This window comes from Diadema setosum, chromosome 4 (genome assembly GCF_964275005.1).
Source record: "Diadema setosum chromosome 4, eeDiaSeto1, whole genome shotgun sequence".
In the NCBI taxonomy this organism is placed as follows: domain Eukaryota; kingdom Metazoa; phylum Echinodermata; class Echinoidea; order Diadematoida; family Diadematidae; genus Diadema; species Diadema setosum.
The window spans coordinates 16081244-16101119 of record NC_092688.1 but is presented as its reverse complement, the minus strand read 5'-3'; the positions used below and the strand labels follow the sequence as shown (position 1 = coordinate 16101119).

General features: G+C 37.2%; 1 protein-coding gene across 1 annotated transcript in view; it reads left to right on the top strand.

Moving 5' to 3' along the window:
* Positions 1–6645: 6645 nt before the first annotated feature.
* Positions 6646–19876, top strand: part of LOC140227650 (uncharacterized) — a 65426-nt gene continuing 52195 nt past the window's right edge. Inside the window, exons 1-2 of the mRNA XM_072308068.1 lie at positions 6646–6783; positions 18171–18248. Of these exons, the coding sequence (XP_072164169.1) occupies positions 6646–6783; positions 18171–18248 (216 nt within the window). The remainder of the gene's footprint in view (positions 6784–18170; positions 18249–19876) is intronic.

The following is a 19876-nucleotide window of genomic DNA, read 5'->3' as shown; positions in this document are numbered from 1 at the left end:
GTACCCTGTAGTTTTTCATCTATGATGTGTGAGCATGCATGAAAACAATACGACAAGATGTACTCATCATCAGCATGCATGCTTTTTTGTTTCTGTGATTGGTCCATAGTCATACTCTGTCCCATTTTCATTTCTTTTAAGAGAAAAAAAAAACACACACAAAAGAAATAATAAATTAAAGAACAATGAAACAATTATAGGCTGGATATTACCTGCTTATTTTGGTATAGTGCTTTAATTTTTTGATTTAATTCTCACCAATGTAAAACAGAAATATTGGTTGCAAGTTCATACCACTATGCATTAGCATTGATACCATGATGAGCATTGTTTATAGTACAATGTATGAACTGTTAAAGGACCCGATAGTGTGGGTATGCATGAGGCCCGATTCATTCGCAACCCATACAGGTATATTTATTCAAAAAATTATGAATAGCAATGGTCATCGAAGCATATGCATACATGTAATTATATACTCATCAGTAGTGGTCAACTCCAGTCAGGATTCTTCAACTGTGTATGCACTTGCATGGAGATCAGGGGGGCATTTCATGAAACGGTTTGTCAGATATTTCGTCTGACAAACTGTTAAAAGCTACAGAAATCCTTACATCTGATTGGCTGACAGCAAATTTGTCTGACAAGTTGTCGGACAAAATGCTTCATGAAATGCCCCCCAGTGATATAAAGCTTTATACAGTGTACAGTTTGTTGCGGGGATTACGTGTATCTATTGAATATCTCTATGTCTGAACTGGGCCCACCTTCCCACTCTACAAATCCCCATGCTATGGGGTCTTTAAATGATGCGTTAGTCTCTCTTCTCTATCTATTATTCGTTATGAGGGTCCTCGATTATATCCATGTCGGGCTAGCCTTCCCTCTCCGTGGTGTACCCATGTTCCTGGGTCTTTAATACTTGCAAGCCCATGAAAAGCCACAACAACAACAAAAAATATCCGGTACAATCTGCAGAGGATGTGATCGTCAAATGAGAGCAGCGTATTGATCCATTGTTGTTTTTTTTGACACCATGCTCTCTGTCCAGGTTTGGCACGAGGGGTGTCGTGTGCTATAAAAAGATCAGCCACAGTTGCTGTGTTGCTACATTACATACAATGTTGTATGGCACACAGTGCATGCACATCCTACACCCCTGTTGTGGTGGATCTAACATTGGAATTATTCCAATAAGTTGAAAGTTGAACTTGGCTCCAGCTTTAGTTCTTGGTCATCCCACAACTGTGAGTTCTGTTCTTTTTTTCGTCTTTCTTTTTCAAATCAATTCTGACTATCAAAGGGTATGTACAGTTCCGGTTGAGCTGAGGATTTAGCTTTTAACGTTATGAGAGATATTCAGAAACCACTCTATGAGATGTCAAAGAGCATGCAATTCTAAGGGGTATCAAAAATTTGTTTGATGAAAATCAGTTTTGAAATGGCCGAGATATCCAAAAACAAGGTGAAACAAAAAGATCCTAATAAAAGGCGTGGCCTGTTGCCTTTTATTATTATCACTTTTTTGGATATCTCAGCCATTTGAAAACCAATTTTCATCAAGTAAACATTTAATCCTTCTTAAAATTACATGCTCTTTCATATTTCATAAGAGGTTTCTCCTTATCTCACTTATTAATGTTATAAACCTGAATCCCCACCTCAACCAGTATTGGTACTGTATAGGCCCTTTCTTAAAGCTTGTGATGTTTTCTTGAAATTACTCAAATGTGGTACATGTATTTGTATCAAAATATATAGTTTCGTAGTTAAAGGTATACCACATAGGCCCTACATGTATTACAAATTTGAGTTCATTGTTTGGCTTGATATACAAAACTGTAGTTCCCATGTTTAGTGAAACCCAGCCCAAATGTGTACAGTAATCTGTCTACCGCATTTGAGTTCTGCAGGATTGTACAATTATTTCTTAATTTGATATGAATTAATCCATGCAGACTTGATTCAGTTCCTGTCTTGTTTTCTTTCTTTTTTTTTTTTGAGGTAGGAATATCCCCTCCAAATTGATATTGATGTTTTCAGCCCTCAACCAAATTACAGCCTGTACTATGATTTCTAGTATGAGCTACACGTTCATTCATATGTACGTGTAGAGAACATCTGAAAAGTGTTTTGGGAATGCAAGTCACAGTGAACCTATTTTCTGTCGGGATTGGGTCCTTGATGCTATATTTGTGAGGGGCTCCTGGCTTCTAGGGAATATTATGGAACTTCATGTTGTTGATGTGCATTCTATCGTTATAACCCTCAATTGTTTAGCCAAGGAATAAAAATATCCTAGTTAAAATGGAGATGGAGAGCTTGTACACAGTTCATTATGCATGTTTTCCTCTGTTTGTTTAAACTACTTTGTAACAACAGAGTTGATAAAGTTAAACTAACAATTTGTGAGCAAGGTAACATGTATGTTCATGGCATAGGCCCTACATTGTACATCTGCTAAAACAAAGGACTATGGATATTTGTCACAGCTACCCATTGTAAATCAGTAACAGTATCTCCACAGCATGTTATGGGAAATGTATTTACCCTCTGTAGTAATGATCCAGCTTCATTATAAATCTGTTCATGTGCAGTGTGGATTTTAGTTAAATGACATGATTTAATTGTGTTTATGCATGATTGTAAATAGCTTTTTGCAAGTATAGACTTTAAATGATTAGAATTCAAAGATAAAAGTCCCTACAGATGGTGTATTTGTATAACAATACAAATTGTAGATTAGATTTTGCAAAGGGAATAGATTTTCACCTGCATTGTTTGGAATGCTTAATTTGTAACGTACAGCTTGTACAGGTAACTGGTAATGCGACTATTCCAGGTCTTGTGAACAAGATAACAACAAAAAACTTGCACAGGAACAATCTTGTTCTGGAGCATGAGCTCAGGTATTATGATGTAGCCTGGGTCTCACTGAATGATGATGATCTTCAAAGATATACATCCGTACATAAATGAGAGAATGTACAGTGTATGTGATATGTCAGTAATTTTGACATAAAGTTTTGTAAAGATACCTTTTTTGTTCCTTATATCTTGGGACTTACATGTGGATGTACAAATGCGGCAATGTACATGTACAATGTATCCTGTTCTAGTGGTGTTTATGAGAGCACAAATGTCTTGTGAGATTTTTTTTTTTCCAAACCACATTTTTTGCATTTATCTATTTTGCATAGAATGCCTTCTGCTGATTTACTTTTAATTATGAAACCCTCACCAAATTTTTGTCATCTATGTATGGACCTTGAAACACCCAGGGTATGAAAGCAAATCAAACAGTGTCGATGTACAATCACATTTAATAATTTCATTGTTTGCGTGAGATATTTTTCAAACTAAACTGTGTAAATGTTTTTTCTGAAGGGCAGTGGTTTTTGCGAATATAGGGAAGTTGGAAAGAATACGATTTGTTATTGTAGTTTATTATACTGTAGCTCTTGGAATGAATTCAGTTTCAGTGCATTGCAGATTTGTACAACATGTAGTTTACGAGGTGTCTTCCTCTTTTTTTCCTGCATTCATGAATGATTAATGCATTTGAAAAGGTATGGTAGTCTTGATTATGATTGTTCTTTCATAAGATGGCAACGTTTGAGGCCAGGCTGTTGAAAAGTTTCCATACACTGTAAGTGCACTGCTGGTTTCGATTCATGTAATTCAAAAGATGCGATTGAGAGACCCACTTTATGCTTTTATTTTACTTTCTTTTTTGAGAGGGAGAAAGTGAACAGCAGTAGTAGCTTAGTTTCTGTGAAATTAGCTATAGTTCAAAGGGTGGTTGCATTTTGATGTTGGAAAAATTAGTTTTCCTGTGACAATTCCAGCTTTACAAACTAGGTTTCCTTTCTTCCCCACCCCTCCCCCTCTCTGTGAATAAAGAGTGCGGGTTCACGTGTGTATGATTCAAATGACTCATCTCGAGAATCATTCAAATGACATGTTTAGGCCGAGTGTATGCAAACATGTATCGCGGCGGGTGATTTTAATAATTCCGATCGATATTCGAGTAATAGTTCTGGGTTGTTTTCTTGTCACAATTCTCCAAAATTACAGAATAAAACATTTGTATGTACGGATTGACCTCCATGTTTGGGAGGAGGGGTGGAGCTTATAATGTCCTTTCAACCACTTCCGCCAAAAAAAAAAAAGAAAAAAGAAAAAAAAAAAGGGCTCCTCAAATGCTTGCACTGCAGTCAAAGCGCGCTAGTTACTGCTCGAGAGTGATTGATGTGAAGTCAAAAAGAAGCCACGCCTCCTCTTCTCACTCTGAAATTTAAAAAAAAAGGCAGAATCCGTGAAGCCTTCCTTAGTCGTGTATGGGCGATAATTCTAATTGTAATTTAGCATTGCAGACGTTTTTTGGCCTGTGTGAAAATGGCCTAAGACTCAAGCTTTGATAACTGGCTGTTTCCCTGTATCACATGAGCAGCCAGGGTCAATAAACAGATATTTTGGCAAACAGCAAAATAATACAAATATTGTACATAGTCTTCACACTGTGCATCCTGGGAACAATTAGGGCATTAGTTGGTACCCACAGTATGTGAGGATTTCTTTGGGTGTGTCTACCAGACTTAACCCGTTGAGGACGAGTCCTGAGTATACTCAGGCAGGTATCTATGGGAAATGAGTGTTGTAGCAAAATCTGCCCGTCCTCAATGGGTTTAGATTCATTGTTGTGTAGAATATCAAGAGCTGTCAACTTTTGGATGGATTGATAATATTTATGGTGTACATTGAGACTATCAAGAGAAACTGCTCTATCTGCATGTTTGCTGAATCAAGCAGTGTCAAAGTCCAAAGAAGTGCATTTCTGTGAAAAATGTATTAAGTGTTTGAGTTTCCGTTTTACTGTAAGACCAAAATGAGCCAAATAAAATCCCCTTTCCAAATTTTGTGATAAGTACAGATCTATGTAACTTCTGCTATAATTCCAAAGGCATCCTTAGCTATAAAGAGTCTGGGGCCGTATTCTGAGAGCTTATTAAGTGTCTGATGAGCACTTACCAAATCAGTATTCTGAGAGCTTGATTAAGTAGGGGGTTTATTAACTACCATGACAACAAGCATTTTGGCGGGAAAGTCTTACGCGCTTGCGCGTATCAATGCGCGTACACCTCTGAGAGGACTTAATCACAGAGTTAATTACAAATCGGTATTCTAAGCATATATTAAGTATGAAAGTTAATGGAAAACTTAATGATACTGAAGAGTGTCATTAACTACTCCGATATTACGCATTACAGAGCTTTTTCTCGGCCACAACGATGCTTACCGTCTTCGGTAACCAAGGAGCAGTTGACTCTTGTTGTCATGGTATCCGCAGAATTCAGAGAAAAAAAGAGACAAGGCGATCTTCGGGGAATTTTGTCATTTTATGTGAGCTCTTCGCGTGCGTAGGTGAAGGGTTGTGATCAGAGACCGAAGTGTGCGCTTGGAGCTCTTGCGTGGTAATTACAGGGGAAGTGTGGAGGAGCGTGCATTCAGGGCATATTTGCGCGAGTGATCATCATTTTGGCTTCTAACAACGGTTTTGATTGGCCGGAATAACAATTAGATGGGAGGAACCTAAGATAATTATAGGGGACTTAATCATACCTTGATTATGTCCTCAGAATACCTATTCTGCCCATGATTAAGGGTCTATTAACTTTTCAACTTAATTACAAAGTTAATCACATACTTAATTGCGACCTCAGAATACCACCCCTGATTTAAGTCAGGATTTTACTGATTTCATTCTGATAGTAGACTGTGTTGTTTAAAGTACATTCATATTTTGCAAGCATGGTATTGCAGACCATTTGTTATCGAGAACCGCAGGAACAGAATGAAAAGTACAGTAAGCACCGTAGCTTTCAAATTTATGCAACATGAGCAACTGTCTACATGTACATTGTACCTCTGGCAATAGTGTACTTTGTATGTTGCACTGGCGGTGAAGTAAGTAATTATCTTTTGCATTCTCATTGTGTGTTGTATTAGTTGACAGGTCAAATAAATGAAAAAATATCAATGTACCAAAAATGAATGATGTACACAGTATTTCATTTCATTCATGTCTTCCAATCATACCTAGATGCTTCTGTCCCTTAAAGATCCGCGGTACATTAGAAAATGAGGAATAGCACCAGTCATCAAATACTGTAAAACGAGGAATGTTCGCATGCATTTTAATTTCACGAATTTCGCGAGCATGAAGATTCGCGAAATTAAAATGCACACAAAAGTTCTTGTCTACACTATATGCATTGAATACCAGTGGCACTTCGCAAAAATTTCATGCCGCAAAAAGGCCGTCGGCTCCAATTTGTGAAAAATTCATGCCGTGAATATATCATGTTTTACAGTATGTGCATTGAAGTGAAGACATATTGGTAACAGTCAACTCCTGTTAAGATTCTTTGGCTGTGTGACTGTGCACTTACACAGAGATCAGTGATATATTAGCTGTACACAATTTGTTACAGGAATTCACATACATGTATGTCTTCCCACTACACGAATCCCCGCATTACGGATTCTTTACATGATGCGTTTGTCTCTCTCTACTCTGTATCTCTTATAGGGGATGGTCCTTAGTTTGCCCCGCCAGCACGCCGAGAGCCGAGGATCGTAGTGATGTCCCAGGACGCACCGAGGGACCTGGAAGCCCTAGACTCTTTGTTCAGCAAGTACGGACAGGGTGCCAGCAGCAGCCGCAGCCTCTCCGAGTCTCGCAAGAAGGAGATCATTTCGGGCGCCGGGTACCACGAAGAGGTACGGAGGAAAAGTCCAACCCTTCATAATGGGATGGACCATGTGATTTTTTAGCTCCACTAAGAGTATTAAGTCGGGTCACTGAACACAAAATTGCATGGAAAAAATAAATGGAAAATATGCTATTCACATTTTTTCATCAGTAATCTATCTCAGTGGGATACTCATGAGTGGATTATGTCAAAGTATCTCATATTGAAAACTTATAAATCATTATAACTTGGTTGCATAAGTGATCATCACCTTTAAGAACTACTATACAGATAAATTGCTCTCTGCTGCACACCTCTTTAAATATTTTTTTTTAATGTGTGTGTGTGTGTGTCTGTGTCTGTGTAGATGCAAACATTGCCACATTTGAAATGTGTTTCTACATTGTATTTGTTTGTTTTTTAGCTGGGGCCAATTGTATTTTTTTTTTAAAGTAGTATTTGTTCTCCCCTTGCTGACCATGACTCACTTTGTATTCATATTGCTTAGCCAGAAAATGTGGATCTGGATCAGGGCCCTCTTTTGCAGAGATATCATTACAAAGTACAAAGAAAAAAAAGAAAAGAAAACAGTTACCTTGGTAACAGTTGCAGTGCTCACGGCTGCATGGCTGCTGTACTTGTTACCTCAAGTTGAGGGTGATGTGCAGAGCAGGGCTGTGTTGTACTTGTTTGATATGGTGGTGCTTAATAATGATATTAATATGTAGAAGTCAATCTGATGCTCAATACAAATATATCCACACACCTGCCAAGTGAACTAGGATGAACCTGGATAAACTGAGCACCAAGCTGGAAAAAACAAAACAAAAACAAAAACAAAAAACAAAAAACAAAAAACAAACTCTTTCTGTCCAATGCCGGTCTTAAAATTGATGTGTAAGAATCTTTCAGTCTAACATGCAAAAAGGATGACACATTGTTATTGTAAATAGTAACCCGTTGAGGACAAGTCCTGAGTATACTCCCAGGTGTCTATGGGAAATGCGTGTTGTAGCAAAATCAGTCCGTCCTCATTGGGTTAAACAGAAATCATTGTCAAACAACCTCACAGCTTGCGTAAACTGAGATACATACAGAGTGCCAAAACATGAGGAAGGAAACGATGAAAAAGTGTGAGACAGCAAAAGAAAGAGGGGGAAAAAAACAACCTGATAGTGTGGTGAGTTCAATTCAAGTTTTAAAGGGAAGATAAACCCAAAGAACAATGTGGATTGAGTGAAAGCAGCAACATTATTAGAACACATCAGTGAAAGTTTGAAGAAAATCGGACAATCGATGCAAAAGTTATGAATTTTTAAAGTTTTGGTGTTGGAACCGCTGGATGAGGAGACTACTAGAGGTTATGACGTATGAGTGGACTACAATATCAAGAAAATATAAAGAAAATACTACAAAAATCCATTTTTCATGAAAATTACATATTCCATCAACTTGATATTGACATAATGTTAAGGGTAGCAATTATTCCCCCTGCTTTATGAAAGCGGTTGGTCCACTGCTCTTTCATAATTCTAGAAAAGTGAATTTTTGTTGAATATCCTTTATATTTTCTTTGTATTGTTGTCCACTCATACGTCATATCCTCTAGTAGTCTCCTCATCCAGCGGTTCCAATACCAAAACTTTAAAAATTCATAACTTTTGCATCGATTGTCCGATTTTTCTCAAACTTTCACTGATGTGTTCTACTAATGTTGCTGCTTTCACTCAATCCACATTGCTCTTTGGGTTTATCTTCCCTTTAACTGATAAACTGTGACATGCCGTGGGAGCTGTGAGGAGCCTGCATGTGTAGAGAGTTGCATGATTCAAATTTTGTCAGTCAATGTGATAGAAACTGAGAGTACAAAGATGAGCACATTGATATGACAGCAGATGAACTGAGTCTCCCTGATTCTACAGAAGCCCCATCTCAATAAATCAAACAAACAAACAAAACAAACAAACAAAACAAAACAAAACAAAACAAAACAAAAAATAAACAAAAACCAAACAAACTTAAAACAACAACAAAAACAAAACAAAAACAACACCCAACACACAGTCACACCAGAAACAGAGTTACTGTAGGCCTTTAGATACATTGTATGCTGAATATTTGGCAAGGTTTTTATTTTCGTGAATTTTCACAAGTCTGGTGCTATTCGCAGATTTAAAAGCATGCGAAAATAGTAACTCTAATCCCCACGTGAATGTGACATGCACACAAACATGTGCACATTTCTGTGATCAGTGTGGTACTCCACAATCGCAGATTTTTAAAGCACTCATGAAATTGTCAGGAAGTCCCGATTCGCAAAAACAAAACAACAACCCAAAAGTAGACTTGCTAAATACATGGCACATACATTTCTTTGTGTTCTGACAAACAAGTAGAAAAGCTTGCCTGATTTGTGATTAAATTATCATATGCTTATTGAGATGCATCATGAACATATCCCACACAAGTATCTCCCAGATTACTCATCGGAAACTTCCTTATGTCAATGCCTCTGAATGTTGGCAGCCTTGTGACAGACATGAAACTGCTTATTACAGACATACATTGTAAACCCCCAGAGTATGCTGTGTGGAAAGGTATACCCTTTATGATTGGTTTCTATTTTACACAACAACCTGATTACACTGCTACCAACATCCCACTGGGAGTGAGAACAAAAAACATTAGGAGGTCATTTACCACAGGAAGGAAAGTGGATTTGGTTCAATTCAAGGAGTCAAGTCACAGCTGAACGCAGTTAATAGTATGTGTATACAGTATACTATGGCATTATACGTCTTGATGACAGCTGTACATTTACGTATATCTTGTATCTTCACATTAAAATTAATTGTTCAGCATTTCCATTAAGGTGAACCCTGATATTTCCCTGAAGGCATTGTAATTGTGGAGATGTATTTTTAAAACTTAAAACTTCTGTTGTTTTGCTTTGGAACTGTCAATTGCTCTTTTTTTAATTAATTATATATATTGCTTGTTTTTGTGGGGGGGGGGGGGTGACTACAAATTGTACTTTATACTCTTTGGAAATTCACTTTAGTGACTCATTGCTACATCATCACCCTAATAAAATCATTTTATTCATTTAAAGTCAGGGAAATTGTGAATTTAGGTGATCTTTGGAAAAATTAGGAAAATAAGAACTTGTTTAAGAATTGAAAGTTTCATGGTATCTGCCAGGATGGAATGTAGAATTTATATGTGATTTTAAAACTAAAAAAAAAAAAAAAAAAAAAAAAATGTTGAGATTTTCACCATGATGATCTTAATAGAAGATGCTACACCTGAATGTATGCAATACACATAAGTATTTCTCACTATCAATGACCTTGCAGATTATGTAGAGAATAGTTGTATCTCTTCACACCTCTACAAAGTAGAGTTCATTAAATCATCAGCTTCAACTGATTTAAGCTTTCAGTGATGTGTGTGGACTGCCATTCTCTCAGACCACAATGCACTGAAAACCATAAAATGCAATTTGTACAAAATTAAACTAGTGCATTCTATGGCCGCTGTGAAATACATGGTGGGCCAGTGACACACTGTCAATCAATAAAGTGCATAGCACATGTGTCAAGCTCTACATACTCAAGGACCCAACAGCTTTAGCACAGACAAAGGGTGTGTATGATGCTGCAAAGCCCAGGGCCCCGTTGATAGAAACTTTGCGTTTAAACGCAACTTGCAACTGATTGTCACTGGCCAATCAAAATCATTGTTGCATGCATGTCTTCTTAATAGGGCAGACCCTGAGCCAATCAGAATGGTTGTTTCAAAATTAGCAATTATTTGCAATTGATTGCAACTTTCTTGCAACGGGGCCCTGTACTGTTCTTGAAAATGACAGGAGATTTGATATATATAATAGGCCCGTTCACACACAAGGGAAAAAGTGAGATTTAAAAATTGATTTTCTTATCGCGATCAAAATTTCGACATTTTTTCCTGTGTGGACAGAAAAATTTCACTAATTTTCGCGATCCTAATCGCGATCCAACTCGCACTATTAAAGCGATTTTTCAGAATAATCGAGATTATTTTGCCAAGCGTCGTGTGTGTGAGCGCGATCGAGATTCGGAAATCGGTATTTTTAATCCCATCGTTCCTAGCGCGTGAACGTCAACATTATTGGGACCGCAGGGTCAGTCTTCGGTCATGCAAGTTTCGCGCATGTGCAATTTGGCCACTGATCATTCTTTCCTTGCTGCGAAGTGCGATTTTTCCTTGTGTATGAACGGTCAAAAAAAAAAAATCGAAATGTGGATCGCGATTGTAATTTCGATTTTCATTGTGTGTGCACGGGCCTATTGAGAAAGTGCATTGTACAAATGTATCTGTGAATATATAACCACATTGCATTATACAATGTATCACATCTACAAGGTGTATAGGCATAGAGTCTCGATTAAGTTGATCTTTCACAAAAACACAGGGATGCATTAGCATACCATACCATGTGGTACAGAATTGTATACAGATTTGATCTTATTTTTAAAGCAGATGACTATTTGTAGCACAACAAACCAGCACAGACCGATTGGAAAATGACAGCTGTGAGGCCAGTTTGAAGTTTATCATCTAATAGCCTACCTTTGAGTACTCTTCATGTATCTATCCTAGTGAGTGCCAGTTGGTAATGCTGATTTAAAAAATCTCAATCATGAGTGATTTTAGGGGCCTACTTTTAATGCAAGATATAAGACTCTTTTACATTGTTACATTTACACTGTTAGATGCTTATTAATCATAAGTATACATGTAGGAATATAAGTTGAGAGTTTTTTTGAATTGTGCAATAATTCAAAGTTGGCTAACCCTGGCCTCAAAAATGAGAATATTGCATAATGTACATTGTACTTTGTACCAAGTGATTGCATTCCACTTTCTTTTTACTTGAACCCATTGAGGATGGGTTGATTTTGCAACAACATGCATTTCCCATAGACCCCCGCCCAAGTATACTCGGGACTTGTCATTCGGTATTGAAGAAATTATTGTAATTTATAGCTGTAATAAAAGTAGTGAATAGAAAGAGGCAAAAATGGGGAAAAAAAAGGCATCTTGACTCAAGACTAGACTGTAGGAGTTCTTCCTGCATTGAGTTCAAAGGTGTGTGGAGATACAGGTATTTCAACCAAGACATGACCTCTCTTCTGATAAGGAGGCATGTATGTGAGATAGATAGTTAATCCGCACCAAATAGTTTTATCTTGCTTCTAGCTGTAAGTTTTTCTTTTCTACTGTGACACCATGGAGCTACATGGTCCATGATCATACCAAGACATTAAAGGGGTCGTATAGTTTTGGTTGAGACCTAATTACAGGTTTCTAACATTTTTGGGTGAGATAATGAGAACCCTCTTATGAAATATGGAAGAGCATGTAATTCTATGAGGAATTCAACGTTTATTTGATGAAAATTGGTTTTGAAATGGCTGAGATATCCAAAACAGAGCAATTCTAATAAAGTGTGGGACCCACACTTTTTACGATCGCTTTGCTTTACTTTGTTTTTGGATGTTTCAATCATTCCAAACCCGATTTTCATCAAATAAACTTTGAATCCCTCTTAGAATGGTATGCTCTGTACTATTTCATAAGTGTTTTCTTGGTATCCAACAAAAAGTTAAAAGCCTAATTCTCATCTCCACCAATACTGTACCATCCCTTTAAAGTGGACCACTGAAAATGTCATAATGTCACAAATAAAGTTTGCTGTTGTATTTAGGTGATCCGAGTATCCTCTCGGATCACCTTCTGTATCTGTACGGATTCTTTGTTCTTCTTCTTCTTCTTTCTTTATTTCTGGACAAAAGTTGTGTATCTACGTACTCAGAAAGTACTCAGAGTATCAACTTCAATCTCATACCATATATGTATCATGTCCCAAAGACGACAAATCTAATGTATCATTGAGATCAGTCGACCGTGACGTCACTATGACGTCATTATATGAAAACACATTTTCATTTATATCTCATTAATAAAATGGAATTTTTCCATGAAATTTACGTCACATGTATTTCAAGTTATGCGCATTCTACTCATATTCTCAAAATTCATATTTTCTCTTAATACGTGCGCGTACGCGCGCGTTGAAATATTTGTATGCTCCAATCGAGCTCAAATTTTTTTTGCACACGTTTCAGACCATTTGGAGCATTTTTTGAAAAATTGAAAAAATTGGACGGACGCGTACGCGCGCGCACATATACGCACGCGCAGCTCATATGCAATAGAAATTTCCCATTTTTTCACACTTATCGGATGATTGAAATGTCAAGGAATATTTCTACCAAGTTTCAAGTCAATCCGACTCAATATGACGTCATACGGACCCGTCAAAGTTGAAATTCCGCGCGCGCGTCAATGGCGATATACAGTTTAACACTGCCAAAAAAACGCCAATTTTGAATCCGATTTTACTCGTCAGGATGGACGGTGACCCCCCATTTTCTTTACATATTCTGAAAGCTGATGAGTTGTACATGTCACTTCATGGGTTGGCGATGCTGGAAAAATGATTAAAAGATATCAAATTTCTTAATGAAATTAAAAAAGTTAAATTTCAAAATGACGTCATCAAATTCCACGTTCACTCGAGCGTATCTCACTTATCCTTTGCCAATTTTCACCCAGATTTCAGTATGTTGTAGCTTATTAAATGTTCTTTCATAAATATAGTAACAAAATTTTGAATGGATGACGGCATCACCTCGTAAAAATGGATTGAATGTAAATTTGTCAAATTTGACCAGTTTACGTGTTATCTCTATGGGAGTGCAGTTTTTCTGGAAATGAAAATTGACATGACTATCTTTTTCGAGCACTAGCTCACTTATGCTTCGGTAAATTTCTCCCAGATTTTGATATGTTGTAGCTGAGACTATGGGCTATCGTAAATGTGCCCTTCGTTTTTTCATACGGTGTCGGGATCACGTCCAAAAACTTGGTTGAAATTAAAGCTTATCTTCCATGTATTGAGATATTCCTTTCTTTTTGCAACTTTCTTTACAATAACTCAAGAAAAACATGACCTATCAGCCCAATATTTTGCACATGTTTAGTTCATGTCACGTACATTATTTCATAAAATAACAACTACTTAATCAGACGTCATCTTGGGTATGTAAATTAGGGTCAAAGGTCATAAATGTATCATCTTGTATCTTGGTGAATACATGTCCTATCTTTTCCATAATTTGCACACGTAAAGACCATGTTACAAGGATCATTTCACAAAATAACCACTTTTTGCTCAGATGCCATCTTGGCTGTGCAAAGTGGGGTCAAAGGTCATGTACTTCTTTCTTTATCTTCGTTATGACGTGTTATCTCTATGGGAGGGAATTTTTGTAGATGTGAAAATTGACATGATTGTCTTTATCGAGCACTAGCTCACTTGTGCTTCGGTGAATTTCACCCAGATTTTAATATGTTGTAGCTGAGACTTTGGGCTATCGAGAGTGTGCCCTCCATTTTTCATACGATGTCGGAATCACGTCAAAAAACGTGGTTGAAATTAAAGCTTATCTTCGATGTATTGAGATATTTCTTTCTTTCTGCAACTTTCTTTGCAATAACTCAAGAAAAACAGGCCTTATCACCCCCATATTTTGCACATGTTTAGTTCATGTCACGTACATTATTTCATAAAATAACAACTACTTGATTAGACGTCATCTTGGGTATGTAAATTAGGGTCAAAGGTCATAAATGTATCATCCTGTATCTTGGTGAATACATGTCCTATCTTTCCCATATTTTGCACACGTAAAGACCATGTTACAAGGATCATTTCACAAAATAACAACTTTTTGCTCAGATGCCATCTTGTCTGTGCAAAGTGGGGTCAAAGGTCAAATATACTTCATTCTGTATCTTCGTTAGTGTATACGGAATTCGGTACCAAAGATGGAGGGTCTGACTCCCTTTTCTAAATGAGACTCCAAACATCACATGGCCAATGTCCCCTCAACACAGATGAAACCTGTATGGTCATGCCTATTGGGATCAGGACTCAAATCATTGATTTCCCAATAGATCGGATCACCTAATTTGTCAACTTGATGACAAATTCCGAGTCTAGTTCTGATTTTGTGATAGTACTGATGGATCATATAATACAATTATATATGGATTTTTTTTTTTTTGAGAATTAAGGTTTCTAGACAATTTTGATGAATCTGGTGCTATACTGTACAGTACTTGTAATGTTTCTTCCATGCAAGGACATTTCCCATGGAATTATGCACTTTGTTTAGTTTGTTTGTATTACAGGCACTATACCATTTACCATGTAGAACCAGTTTCTAAACAGTGTTGTGTATAAATGGATATTCCTATTATTCTGATTATTGCTATATTCATTCATTATTATCATTATTATTACTATTACAAGTAGTAGCATTCTGATGCAATGCTTTGTAGTACATGTATGTAGCACTTTTCCTTGTTTAAACTTAATTTCTAGATTGGGTTTTGACCAATTCATGTAAGTGCGCACATGCACACTTAGAGTCCTTGTGGTTGATATCACTGCACACATGCACACTTAGAGTCCTTGTGGTTGGTATCATGTTGAAGTGAGTGATTTTCGCAACTTTAATATTCCAAAGGATGAATATGCAGCAAAGCCAGTAAAATCAAGAGAAAGAACAATTCCTAGTGAAACAGCAACCTCTATACATCTCTACACTTCAGTACTTTAGAGTCATTTCAGCAGACAGAATTTGAAGAAAACCCACTGTTTACATGTTTTTACCTTGCATTGTTCTGTTCATTGCACCAGTTGTCCACTGATTTCAGTCCATTTTCCTGGTCCAGAGTGTGCAGTGAAGGTTGCCACTTATTTGCATAAGAAGATTAGTGAGACATAACAAATACCTGCCTACCTTTCAACCTTCCAGTGTGTAAATTTTACAGTAAAATGCAGAAAGAGGTCTGGGCGTGCATACAGTGTACATAGCTACACCAGTTGTGTTAATGTGAGGACTCCCAAGGGCATTCCATTCAACTCGGTTCCTTGTTTCAGCCCTTACACGGAGGAGCACTTTTTTTCTTGTCCCTTTCCTTTCTTTGTTTTTACAGTTCACTGGTGGTGCGATGAGTGATGCTATTCGTATGTAAGTTGTGAACGTACAACTTGTAACTGTACATTTGCAGTGGATTTGTGTAAAAGTGGTCACTGTTTGGTATCTTATTGACCAGATTGTAACAGTCCTTTCTGTGTGTGCCTGAATAACAGTTCCATGTATTATGCTGTATGTGCGGTCTTTTAACATAATTTATTAGTGACTTTTATGTGATTTAGGGGCTAACTACTGAAGTAGACCCTGTTGCAAAACTTTTTTGTTTTAAATGGTTTTCTCTAATATTTTGCAGTGAAATGCTGTTGTGCTGGACAACAGTGATTCATTCAATTGTCACAAATCAGCTATTTTAAAGGGGATGGCTAGTAACCGATCAGTGGGAATCAGTGGGAATGCTGAGGGATGATTGTTCCAATCCTTGTGGGATTCATTTAAGAGTACATTATATATCTACTGTTGTGTGAAAATTATTTGCTTCAGAACGGTCTCATACAAGTATTGTATTCAAGTAATGTGCAGATTATTTCCCCGTCACTGACCAGGCACGCTAACCTGGAAACATTAAACTGCACATTACTTGAATATGAGACCATTCTGAAGCAAATAATTTTCACACAACAGTAGATATACATACAAGGATTGGAACAATCATCCTCCAGCATTCCCACTGATTCCCACTGATCCGTTACTAGCCATCCCCTTTAAATAGTTACATCATTGCACTTTCCAGTCTGTCTATGACGGAATGTGTTGTATGTCATGTACGTGTACATGTAATGTTGTCAAGGTCAAATTGTGACAGAGCTTGTTTGTTGTTGTAACGAAAGCATTGAATGCCATCAATGTAAACTTCCATTGAAATGCATTGTATTTGTTGTCATGGAGCACCAAACTATGATTTGGAATATTTTCTTTATCTGTTGCCGTAACTTTTAGTTGTTTAGAGGATGACAGTAATTCTAAACAGTGTGTGCATACATTTAATGCATGATAATCTTTACTAGTATGGGTGTTTCTAGATTCTGCTGGCACTCATAAACCCTAACATCGTTTGATACTAAGAAACAATGGAATGATGATAAAACTTCATGAGTGTAAATAGAGGTTTGGATGGGATAGTATGGAAAATTGTGAAGTCTTGACAAGGGTGGTTGCCTTCCGTGCTTTTGTGTAGGTGCTTTCTTACAGTGTCATACCCAAGTTGACTGGGATTATTCTGTCAGCTGGTTGTAGTGCGGTGTACAAAAGCAAGTTTGCATGACAGTTGGTTACAGGCTTCATCACTTTATATCTATAGTATGCTGTATCAGTGTAGCTCTAGCTGATCCCGGGAGGAAACTTGTGCAAACTGCTTTTTGTAGACTTGTGGAAACTTTGATATTGTATCACAGTTGATACTTCGTTTCTCTTTCAGTTTGATTATTTTTGTTGTGTTTGATTAATAATAGTTTTGTTGTGCTGAGTATACGTGTAGCTTGTTCTTCAAGTGGTGAAAAATTTGTGACAGTAACTGTCACAAATTTGGGTCTGTATGGATTTAGACATCCCTCCCCCCACACAAAAATACCCTGGTTTGCAGTTGTGTTGGCTGTTTATCTGTCCAATTTGAATTCAGCTTTTAATGTAGAGATTAAGAACAGCCTTTAAAAAAGACTACTCCCCGTACTGTTTCCTTTTTGTTTTCTTTGGTTTTCTTTACGTGCAACTGACTAGAAAAATGAAAGACTGTTATGTGTGATGTGCATTCTTAGTGGTGGTCTTGGAGTTGGAAAATGATGAAACATACGTACATGTATTTACTTCCCAGGTAGAGCCATGTTAATGTAATCTAGAGTTCAGTGAATAGATAGAGAGCATTGCTAGCCTGATTTCATGTAACCCGGCAAACTCAGTGAATATTCTCATTCATAGAAATAACTGTGATTACATGTTTGTTTCTAATGGCGCCACTGTGGTCGGTGATATGAAAGTTTAATGGGCCCTGTTGCAGTGATTACTCGGCAAGCTATGGTAATCATCAGTGATTTATTGGCTTTCACTGGCTATGGAATACCATTGATATGGTAGTTATGTACCACTGATTACAGAGCTACCATTAAATTGTAATAAAAGTTACTTGTACCATAGCTTCATGCAATGGTGCCCTCATTTATTTTCCTTCGCATTTCATGGCATACTGTACATGTACATACTGTAGGCCTATACATGTAGGGTCTGTGGCAGCTGCAGTATACATGTAAATGTTATAATTTACATTATTAATGGAAGCCCACTTTATCTTCTTTTGATTCCCTTGCAGGATACAAAGAGTAGTCATACCCAAGATACTATAAAATCCCTCTTGGACTTCCACGAGACTGTTCCTGATCGAGAAGTGGTAAGTGAGCCAGGAGCCAATCAGCTCCTTGCATTGTAGTCATGTGACTTGGCTGAGAGGCTTTTAATACTGGTACTCCACTGACTGTCCTGCTTCTTTCAAATGCACACAGCATCTGCTTTAAATTGCACTGTTTGCAATCTTCTTTCACTCAACAGTATGATATATTAAATGGTCTACATATAGTGGTTGATGAGTGGCCATTTCTATGCAAAAATGTTACTATTAAATCCACCAAAGATAGAAATCATTATATATTGCCTGTAGTAAGAGGGATAACAGATAAAAACAAAAAGATAAACAAGCAAAAAGCACTTAGCCTCTGTACCCCCTCCTTTAATACAGAGATGTATACACATATTTGCTTTCCTTCCACCCATAACAACTGAGAATAGTATATATTATATATAGTGCGAGAGATAGTTCCCTTCCCAAACGTGTGCAGTGCCTCATTATGGGTAACATATATACTGAAAGAAATTAGACTGAGGCGGATGTTGCTCTCGATCTTGAGTCTCCCTTTTATTCAGTCAAGCTTTCGGCTTTATTTTTACAAATATTTTATATATATATATATATATATATATATATATATATATATATATATATATATATATATATATATATATATATACATATACATTTATTCAACTTTCAGTGCTTGATGCTATGGTACATATAGCACACATTGTCAAGAGTTGGTGTGATATGCCTACTTTTACTTTTCATTGCACACTATTTCAATATTGTTGTTTTTTTTCTCTGCATTACACAATGTGTGAAAAGAAAGTTTTTCTCATTGTGGTTCACATTAGTATTGATATTGTGTGCATGACAGGCATTCTTAGAATTTGTGGATTCTGTTTTTTATAAACCTTCCGAAGATAGAGTTTCAAATACTTAACCTTTAATAGTGCTAACTTTTGCATCAGGATCCTCCTTGGGATCAACATTTGTTTGCTTATTTATGTTTTCTCAGCATAACAGTTTCAGTGGTTTGATACTATTTGCTTTTCCTGTTTTCTCTGAATAGTCACAGTGTCTCCTACTTGCCCCAACACACACACCCAATGAATATTGTATATCGCTCACATCAGCTGCTTAATCATGCGCCATATATTGGTGGCAAGCATACTTATGAAGAAAAAGGGAGAGAGATCGAGAGAGAGAGAGAAAAAGGTTGCTAATTTGCCAGTATTTATAGTTGTCAGTGTATCCTAGGAAAGATTTGTACTGTTTTTGTTTCTTTTTTTTTATATGATGTAGCCGTTGTGCTTTATTGGTGATACGCCCCCCCCCCCCCTCGAATTTCCTGTAGTAGGAAGAGGAGGAAGTTTTTCTGGTCTGGGTCCTTTTCCTTTACACACCAGGTTTAGACCAGGTCTATTGTTGCCGTAATCCAACACGTAGACTCCGACAAGTGCGTGGTGACAGTTTTTGGAGTCGTGCATATTACAGTATTCTGTGGAAATCTCGCTGCAGTTGGAGTCGGCGAGCCAGTTTTGTGATGTAATCAACTTTTATACCGATGCTGATCATCGGATAGCTCCTCTCGCAGGTGTGTGTACCAAGTATAGGTGTCAAATAGAGAGCTGTGCATGGTGCCCCACAAAGGATATTTCTCCCGC